Source organism: Lactuca saligna, chromosome 6 (assembly GCF_052625555.1).
Source record: "Lactuca saligna cultivar CGN05327 chromosome 6, ASM5262555v1, whole genome shotgun sequence".
NCBI classification, from domain to species: Eukaryota; Viridiplantae; Streptophyta; class Magnoliopsida; order Asterales; family Asteraceae; genus Lactuca; species Lactuca saligna.
Genome location: NC_136422.1, coordinates 180,008,113 through 180,017,932, shown reverse-complemented (window position 1 = coordinate 180,017,932; position 9,820 = coordinate 180,008,113). Strand labels below are relative to the sequence as shown.

General features: G+C 39.1%; 1 protein-coding gene across 1 annotated transcript; it reads left to right on the top strand.

Moving 5' to 3' along the window:
* Positions 1-3,717: 3,717 nt before the first annotated feature.
* Positions 3,718-5,951, top strand: LOC145001710 (COBRA-like protein 7). The gene is made up of 2 exons (XM_078961058.1): positions 3,718-4,301; positions 4,394-5,951. Exons 1-2 carry the CDS (start codon positions 3,764-3,766, stop codon positions 5,812-5,814), a joined length of 1,959 nt encoding a protein of 652 aa, XP_078817184.1. The 5' UTR covers positions 3,718-3,763; the 3' UTR covers positions 5,815-5,951.
* The last annotated feature ends 3,869 nt before the right edge of the window (positions 5,952-9,820 follow it).

Genomic DNA, 9,820 nt, shown 5'->3' with positions numbered 1-9,820 from the left:
GCACAAATATTTTTTAATTCGAAGACTTTTGAAAAACAAACAGTTACGAGATGAAAGTGTTGCGCGTGTGATGCGCCGTGCAGCAATAAGAGCTTTGAAAAAGTTTTTTTTCCAAAAAACAAACAACGCCTAAATAATTAGAGTAAAGACACAATCCACATTATAATTGAACTCCAAGATTTGAACACTTCACCCTTGACGTTTTTTTAAGTATACCTGGTTGGAACCAAATGTGCTATGCCCCGGACAATTTCATTATTTAGGTTCAAATGTCGGTTTTTTTTTCTATTATTTTTCTTTGTATGGGAACAATAAAATAGCAATCTAATAAATACATTGAAATATTGAAGTTAAATCCATGATATCATGAAAAATATATTTGTTGATAGCGCAATAATATGTAATAGCATAAAGATTATACTTTATTATAATAGTGTATTATTAAGATGCCTTTTTATCTACATTACAAACAAAAATCCAAACCTCATTGTAAGATTTTAATCTTTCTAAAAAACTAGAGTAATGTTTCAAAAGGATTCATTTTTTCAATGTGGTGTTTTGGTTTTTTGTTGTTTTGATTTTATGTGCACATCTGCAAATCGTAAATGAAAAAAAATCAAAATTTGGTATATCTTTTGTATTAAAAAAGTAGGTAAATATCATAATAATCCAACCAACTATTGAGTTTTGGTTTAAAAAGTCCTTAATGTATTTTTTTAATAGTCTAGGTCATTGAACTTATATGTTACCTGTTGATTTTACAAACATTCTACTTTTCATCCGGTTTTACCGGTTACAACAAATCGAAGCTCCCTTTTATTGTAAACCATTAACAAAATCGTTAAGAGTCTGAGCTATTGTTGCCGTGGTTGACATAGTTGCTGAGACTTTCATTGCTTTATTCTCAATTTTGATTTGATGTTGTATGATACCACATGTCATCTACCTTCGACCACCGACTTCACCATCCACTACCATACATCATCACCACCTGTGACAAAACTCCTCAACGGAAATACCATCCATCCATCTTACGCCAACATTCAAGCTTACTTTGACAACCACCTGCTCAAGTCGTGCAGAATGAAACACAACCTGCCAAACACCACCATCTCCGATTAAACATGAGACTTTACAGAACCCTAGAGTAGCTCTCCAAGATCGATTTCCCAATGTCATGAATGTTCATCTCAAAAATCGTCTATAATCGTGTTCCTTTTGAGGTTTTTGAAGAATAAAACTAGGGTTTTTGAAATTTGAAGTGCCTTTTGGTGTTGAATCTTGCTGATGTCTAATAAGGTTTGAGTTACACCAGTAAAACGATGTTTCAGACAAAGTAAGATACTTTCAGCTAATGAATCTCTCTTGTATCATCCATATTAAATCATTCACCATGTACCATAAGGCTTTCGTCGCGATCTGTTTGGATGAGGTAATGGCCTCGATTGAATCCTTTTCCACCACACGTAGATCGACCCCTCCATAGGATTGGCGATTTCAAGAGCGACGTTTTCAGATGAAAGAAAGATCGAGACAATCTAGAAAACACTCTAGTGAGAATTGTTCTGATGTTAATAACGATATATAACTTCTCCTAACAAGCTCTACCATTCTACAAAATCGGATGAAATTTCCCCACATATACCTTCGAGATAGGTGGATGCAACCGGTAAAACCGGATAAAAAATAGATTGTTGGTATAATTTGGTTACATATAAGTTTAATGAAATTTCCCCACAGATACCTTCGAGATAGGTGGATGCAACCAGTAAAACCGGATAAAAAATAAATTGTGGGTAAAATTAACAGGTTACATATAAATTTAATGACATGAACTACTAAAAAATAAATCACATATCTTTTAAACCAAAACTCAATAATTTGTTGGATTAGGCTGGAGGGAGTGGTGCCACCGAAACCACAATCCCTCCCCCGCCACATAAGCATCATGTCAATTTATACCACACAAGTGTGGTTTCTTGCTACACCAAGGGGGTGGTGCCACATTTTTATTTATTTTTATTTTTTTGTTTTTTTGTTAACTATTTTAATTTAATAAAACTTATTTTTTTAATAAAATAATAATATTTTTAAAAAGATAATATTTCATTAATTAAAAATACAAATACCATACATTACTTAAATTTAAAAAAAAAAAAAAAAAAAAAAAGCCCCTAAAAATTTAGAAAAATAAAGTAGAAACATAAACCCACAACTTAAAACACACACACACACACGAAACGATTAAAAACTTGAAAAAAAAAACTAGAAATTAGCCACGATTGATGTAACAGTTTTTCATTTCCTCCTTCATTGCCAAAACCACTTCCGAAGCTCTCTTTAAGAAAAAAAATTTAAAATCTTGTTCATTCTGTTTTTTATACCCTTTATGTCGGATCCCATTCCTTTCAAATCATCTGAATCCGACGCTTTGTCTTTGCATTTGCTTTTTGATTTGTCTCTTCCTATTAGTCGGGAAGGTGGTGAAACTGGAACAGGTTCATCTTCGTTCAAATCAAATTGAACACGAGCATCTGATGTATTGTGGTCGGACTCAAATGTTCTGCTGCGTTTTGACCCACTGTCGATATGCTCGTCTGATGTTTTGTTACTCATTCATTTCCTGTTATCTTTCAAAAGAATTCCAAACTTCAAGAAACTTGAAAGCCTTCAGATTTTCTTTTTGATACATTTTCAACGCTTTCTTCAAAATCATTTCATCGCTTTTTCCACTTTTCCATTGACGTTTCATGTTGTTCCACAAGTCATTAAACAACATGACTTCCTTGTTCATCTTCCCATATTTGGAGTACACTTGATGTTTTGAACGGTATTCTCCACAGTTCATTCTTTTATGGAACCTGTGTAAAACGCGAATCCAAAATCGATCATGCTTTTGGTCTTTTCTAACCATCGAATCTTCTGAAATATCGATCCAAGATTGTGCCTACTCGAGTGGGCTGAGTTTCTGTAACGAATTCCTGTTCAGAATCAGAAACGACCGTTTTTTGTTGTGTTTGTGTTTGTTGAACAAACTCGGGATGAGACAAAAAATCAAATTGATTAAAATCCGGGTCGGGTTGTGGTAGTGGTGATGTTTGTGGTTGTAGTTGCGCTGGTCGTTATGGAAAATACGGAAACATACCGCCGTTAGTGATAATACGGAGGTGAGAAAATCGGTTGATCAAATGAAGATATTGGGATGTTGGTATTTATGACTGGTGTTTTTTCTTTGTTGGATCATTTGAAAGATCACATTTTTCAAAAAAAAAAAAATAAAGAAAAGAAGTAGAGATATGGTTAAAGGTTATGTAAAATGGTAATATATATATATATATATATATATATATATATATATATATATATATATATATATATTAAAGCTTTTAAAAAAAATTAACCACAAAGACCATTAAACGGTAAAAAAAATAGTCAAAACCCAAAGACCAATCAAACAACGCGGTATTTCCTAGCTGCGGTGCAGTCAAGACCACACCAGACCGCAGTCTGAAAACTTTGTTCTTGACTGATGTGGCTTGAACCGCACCCACACCCTCTAGCCTTACAACAACATTTATCTTAAAAAAAATACAAAATTTATACAAAGAAAAATACATCTCCACTCCAAGGAGACTGTTTTTGTCAACCCCACCACCGGGTGGGGTTTAAGCCTGTTACCGTTATTCCTTCTCTTTCTAGTTTCTATATATAACGTATGCTTTCTCTTTCTCTCTCTAAAAAACCTTACTTTCAAATTTCAAACATGGCTTCCACCTTCTTCCTCCTCCTCCTCTTCTTCACCATCACCACCACAGTCACCGCCCAAACTCCTCCAGCACCTGCACCATCACCATCCTCCGCCACCTGCAACGGCGTCTTCCTATCCTACTCATACAGTTCCGGAGCCCAAATCCCACCAAAACTCAAATCCGACCCCGCCAAACAACCTTACCGCTTCAAATCCACACTCTCTGTACTCAACAACGCCGCCGAGGAGCTTAAATCATGGAGGGTTTTTGTTGGATTTCAGCATGATGAATACCTGGTGTCCGCTTCTAACGCTGTCATTGCCGACGGCTCCGCTACTCTTCCTGGTCCGGTCGGAAACGGGACAGTTTTCGCTGGGTTTCCGAATTCTGACCTCAAAACCGCCATTGAGACCGCCGGAGATCTGACTCAAATGTCCGTTCAGGTGAAATTTCTTGGTACACAGTTCGGAGTCGGGTCACCGGATGTTCCCATGCCTAATAACATCTCTCTCGTGAACGATGGGTTTATCTGTTCTGTACCTACTATGCAAGGTAAACTCATTGCAATTTCGAATTCATTCATCTAGATTTGATTTCTTTATTTCATTTGACATAGAAATGATTCAATTGGTTTGTTTTTTCAGGGATTAGAGTTATGGAAGTTTGTTGTATGAAAGATCCAAACGCGATAGCGAACGTAACTCTCCCCGACGAGTTTCTTCCACGGCAAACCGGCGACCTGACGATCATGTACGACGTGATTCGCACCTACGAGTCCAATTACTGGGCCGCCGTCACCATCGAAAACCACAACCCTCTCGGCCGCCTCGATAACTGGAATCTGACATGGGACTGGATGCGAGACGAATTCATCGGAGATATAAAAGGTGCGTATCCCTTCACTCGGGATTCATCCAGTTGCATATTCGGCCCACAGGGTGCGTTTTACACATCAATGGATTTCTCCAACGTTTTGAACTGTGAACGCCGACCAACATTGATCGATTTACCCCTCGAGATGACGAACAATACCCAAATCGGAAACATCCCGTTTTGTTGCCGGAATGGCACCATCCTTCCGCCGACGATGGACCCAAGCAAGTCAAAATCGGCATTCCAGATACAAGTCTACAAAATGCCACCGGATATCAACCGGTCGGAGCTCGTTCCGCCGCAAAACTTCAAGATAAACGGCCGGTTGAACCCGGATTATAACTGCGGCCCGCCGGTACGAGTCAGCCCGAGTGAGTCACCGGACTCTGGCGGACTACCTGGTTCGACGGCGGTTTCGAGCTGGCAAGTCGTCTGTAATATAACTCAACCTAAAGGTTCGAGTCCACGATGCTGTGTGTCGTTTTCGGCGTATTACAACGAGTCGATTATCCCGTGTCCGACTTGTGCGTGTGGCTGCCGGAATACGAATCCGGGAACGTGCAGCGAGGCCGCACCGGCGCTATTTCTTCCGTCCCAGGCTATTTTAGTTCCGTTTGACAACCGAACTGCACTAGCCACCGCTTGGGCTCACCTGAAACACCGAAACGTACCGAGCCCGTTGCCATGTCCGGACAACTGTGGAGTTAGCATCAACTGGCACCTGTTGACGGACTTTCGCGGCGGATGGTCTTCCCGTTTAACTATGTTCAATTGGGAAGATGAGGCTTTCGCCGACTGGTTTGTGGCGGTGGAAATGGACAAATCTACACCGGGGTTTGAGAAAGCGTACTCGTTCAACGGGACGATTCTGGAGGTGAACCGAAAGAACGACACGATTTTGATGCAGGGTCTTCCCGGACTGAACTATCTCGTCGGAGAAGTAGATGGGGCGAACCCGGAAAAAGATCCTCGGGTACCTGGGAAACAGCAATCGGTGCTTTCGTTCACGACGAAGAAGATGTCGGGGATTAATGTGGCCGGCGGCGATGGGTTTCCGACTAAAGTTTTCTTCAACGGCGAGGAGTGTGCACTTCCGGGAATAATTCCGACGAATGATTCTCACCGGAAGAAGTTGGAAGGAGTGTTTTCAGTGGTTTTAGCGATTATTGTATTGGTGTTGATGCAGCATTGACATGACATCAATTGATGTCAATTTTCGATTTCTTGATTCTTTTTTCTTTCGAATGATTTTGGGTCGAATTTTGTTGTATAGAAGTAGTTTTCTATGTATAACTTTTATTATATATGAATCCCACGTATTTTGAAACATATGGTATTGATCTTATGTAATTATAGATCGATTGTTTTTCAAAAAAAGCAAATTTTGAAGTACAAAACGCATTTGCTTGCCTTCTCATTAATCACAAATAGGAGGAATAACTATATAAGAGGATAATAAACTTTCAATTTTATTTACATCATTGATATTTTTTTCGTGCTTGATCGATTAACCCCTAAATTATTTGGGTAAAATATAAACAAGACAAAATTGTAAAAATGGTCATGTTGATATGTATTTTTTTAGGTTTTAGTTTAAACCATAACTTTTTTGGATTGATATTCCTTTTGGCTTAGTTTGATTGTGGTTTTGGTCTTTCGAAAAACTGAAAAGACTAAAATACACTTCTTGTATATTTTTTTATATTTTTTCTATTTAATTTAATGTTTTATTATTAATAAACATTGGGCCCACCTCTCTCTCTCTCTCTCTCTCTCTCTCTTCTCTCTCTCTCTCTCTCTCTCTCTCTCTCTCTCTCTCTCTCTCTCTCTCTCTCTCTCTCTCTCTCTCTCTCTCTCAAGAACAAATCTAGAGTGTGTGTTTTTAAGAATAAACCAAGAAATAAGGAGTAACTCTTCCTCTTCGTCTTCTTCCTCAATAACGAAGGTACTTTTCAGTCATTTTCGTTGGGGGTTTTCACCGATTTCGGTGTTTTGTCGGGGTACGATCGGGATTAGATAGCAAGCTCTCTTCCTCCTTCAATCAATGTGGATGAAGATGTATGTAGTGTGTTCTCTTCTCTCAATATCTCCCCCACCACTCACCTCCACAGCTTAAAGCTCCTCCCCGAGAATCTCCACTGCGAATTTCGCAGTTTTGGATCTCCGATCGGCATCGACGAGGGTTCCGTTCACCCCTTTCGGAGCGATAGTGGTTTAAGAGGAGTAAAAACCGTTAGCAGTAATCGGCTACAGTTGCTCCTCCTGATGTTGCGGATCTGTTACATGCCAGTGGAAATGGAGAACGAAGGCGTTCAGTGGTGGCTACGGATTGCCAGCAACGATGTGTAACAACGTAAAATCTTCAAAACAATTTTTCATTTTTAAATCATACTTTCAATCACATGATATTCTCAAAACATAACGTATCACGGTGTCATACAAAACATGTCCTCAGAATCTCAATAACATAAACTCTATGAGTGTGTACGGATCATGCGGGCGCCTTCCCGCGATCCTCGCTAGTACCTGAAACACATAACACAACAACTGTAAGCATAAATGCTTAGTAAATTCCCCAAAATACCACATACAACACATACGCCACTCGAGGCTACTGTATGACCCTCCGGTCGATGTGTCTCAACAGGACCCTCCAGTCCCGTAGCTCGTTGGGCCCTCCGGCCCGGTCTGAATCGTTGGACCCTCTGGTCTGGTCTGTATCGTTGGACCCTCTGGTCCGGTTTGTATCTCTGGACCTTCCGGTCCGGTCTATACAATCATATAACATACAAATATCACATAGCACATAGATTCACATAATCTCATATGTAACACATAAGATCCTCCGGTCCACATAAGTACCACTTTAGGTAACGTATAGTGAGAAGATTCACCTGGAATGAAGAATCATCCTCTAGGCACGCTGCTACTAAACACCGACATCTAACTCTGTGTCAAATCCCATTATTGCCACGATTAGAAACTAGGACCAACCTTTCACTTATTAGGTCTAAAGATAGACCAATTACCAGCCCATTGATGCTCTAATTCCATTGGGTCCACCAAGGCCCAATAATAAATGGGTTTCCCCAAGGCACAACCTCACCCTACAAGACAAGCCTAACATGAGGCCCAAGACATCAATTAATTCTCTACTCATATGCTCAACTACGCAGGCCCAAGGATTCAAGCCCAACACTTAAGGCCCAAATATCAACTCTAGTCCAAAAGCCCACAGAGGGGTTACATGGGGTGTACCTCCTTGGTACGTTCAGCATACACAAACGCCCAAAGAACTGATCGGGGACCTCAACCAGTACGCGGGGCGTACTAGAATTACACGGCGTGTAACTTCCGTTTCACTTAATCCATTTTTTGGGTCTTAACCCGTTAAGACCTTAGCCCATCTCTTGGATCTAGGCTCCCTAACAGTCCTTAAATCATAAAGTCGGAACCTTTAAGCCTTTGCAAGGCTGTAAAGGTCTCTACACTCCCTAACACCTTTCCTCCTTCCTCAAAAGATCTAGATCTCATGCATGGCTCAATAATCTCGTCCAAGATCACATTTTTATGAACATACAACTCATTTTACTCTGAAATATGGCAGATCTAGTCTTATGGAGACCATTTGCTCATAAAGTCTCCATTTTGGGACCAAAAACCCTAAAAATTGGTCCAAGAAGCACAAATCACAAAAGACAAGGAAATCTTTGAGCTTTTTACCTCAGAAGGAAGCTCCAACCTCTGAAGAACTCAGATATACTCTTGCCCACAAACTTCTAGCTTCTACAATGACCTCCCCTTCTCCTTCACCACCTTGAAATGGCACTTTGAAGCTCAAAACACTCACACACAAGCTTTAGGACGAAGGAAATGCTCTCTTAGGGTTTCTCTCTGTGAAATGGTGGCTGAGGATAAGGCCATATCATTCCTTATATAGGGTTCAAGCCTCAAATTAGGGTTTGCATCTGGACCAGTTACGTCTAGCGTACCTTAAGGAGTCTGCGTCCATTTCAAGCGCATGAGTATGCGCAGCGTACTCTCCAGTATGCCCAGCGTACTCATTTGCAACTTTTCCCACTTAGGGACCAATCTTGACAACTTGACAAAAGAGAAGGGTTAAATAGATATACCCAAATTCCCAGATGTTACATGATGGGTGGGGGGAATCATATAGTACAGTTGGCGGTGGTGATTGGGTCAAGGGCGATGAAATCACAAGTAATAGGTGGAACAATATCGAATATGAATCATTTGTTCTTCAAATCATTTCTGAAACATAAAAAAAAAACGAAAACAAAAGTCACTTCTGGAAATCGATTTGTGCATACGAGTTCATCCCCGAAAACTAATTTGTTTGTGTGTATATGTTTTAATTTTTGAAATCAAGTTCCAGAAACGAAATACAAAATCATTTTCATAAATGAAATACAAAATCGATTTCAAAAATGAATATAGGTGTGCATATGATGCTTTTGATCTTGAGTTCTTGAATTACAAAACCAATTTCAACTGTGTGTGTTCTTTTTAGGAAGAAAAGAGATAGAGAGTGAGAGAGAGTGAGAGAGAGAGAGAGAGAAGGTATGTCCTTATTTTTTTTAATTACCAAAATAAATAGATAAGTAATAGATTTAAGAAGAAATGAAAGAAAAATAAAAAATAAATACCCTAAGGGTATTACAGTCATTTTACTATTCAGAGGGACTAAAACACAACAAAACTAGCTTAAAAGGACCACGAAACCAAAAAAGTCGAGTTTTGGACTAAAACCCCAAAAAATGCATACCACAGGGACCATTTTTGCAATTTTATCTATAAACAAATTCAAATAATTCAGGTGGTTAATCAAGCATGAAAAAAAAATTCAGTATTTAAATGTAAACCAAATTGAAAGTCCGTTATCCTTTCAAGCTATTATCCTATAAATAGTTCTCAATGTTATTAAGTATGAACACGAGCTGAATATGAAGGTCACAAAAGTGTGGATGTTGTTGTAATCGTGTGATATACCTTTATTGTGTAAGCTACTAGAAACAACACTTAGAAATACAATAGAAACGACTTTAATCATATAGACATTGAAATAACAAAGCTTGTTGTGGTTTTAGAAATATACTTAGGACATAGACAACGGCTTAACGGTGGTTGTAGATCATGCACGAACAAGAGAACATATGATAAATACGCCTGAAGATAAT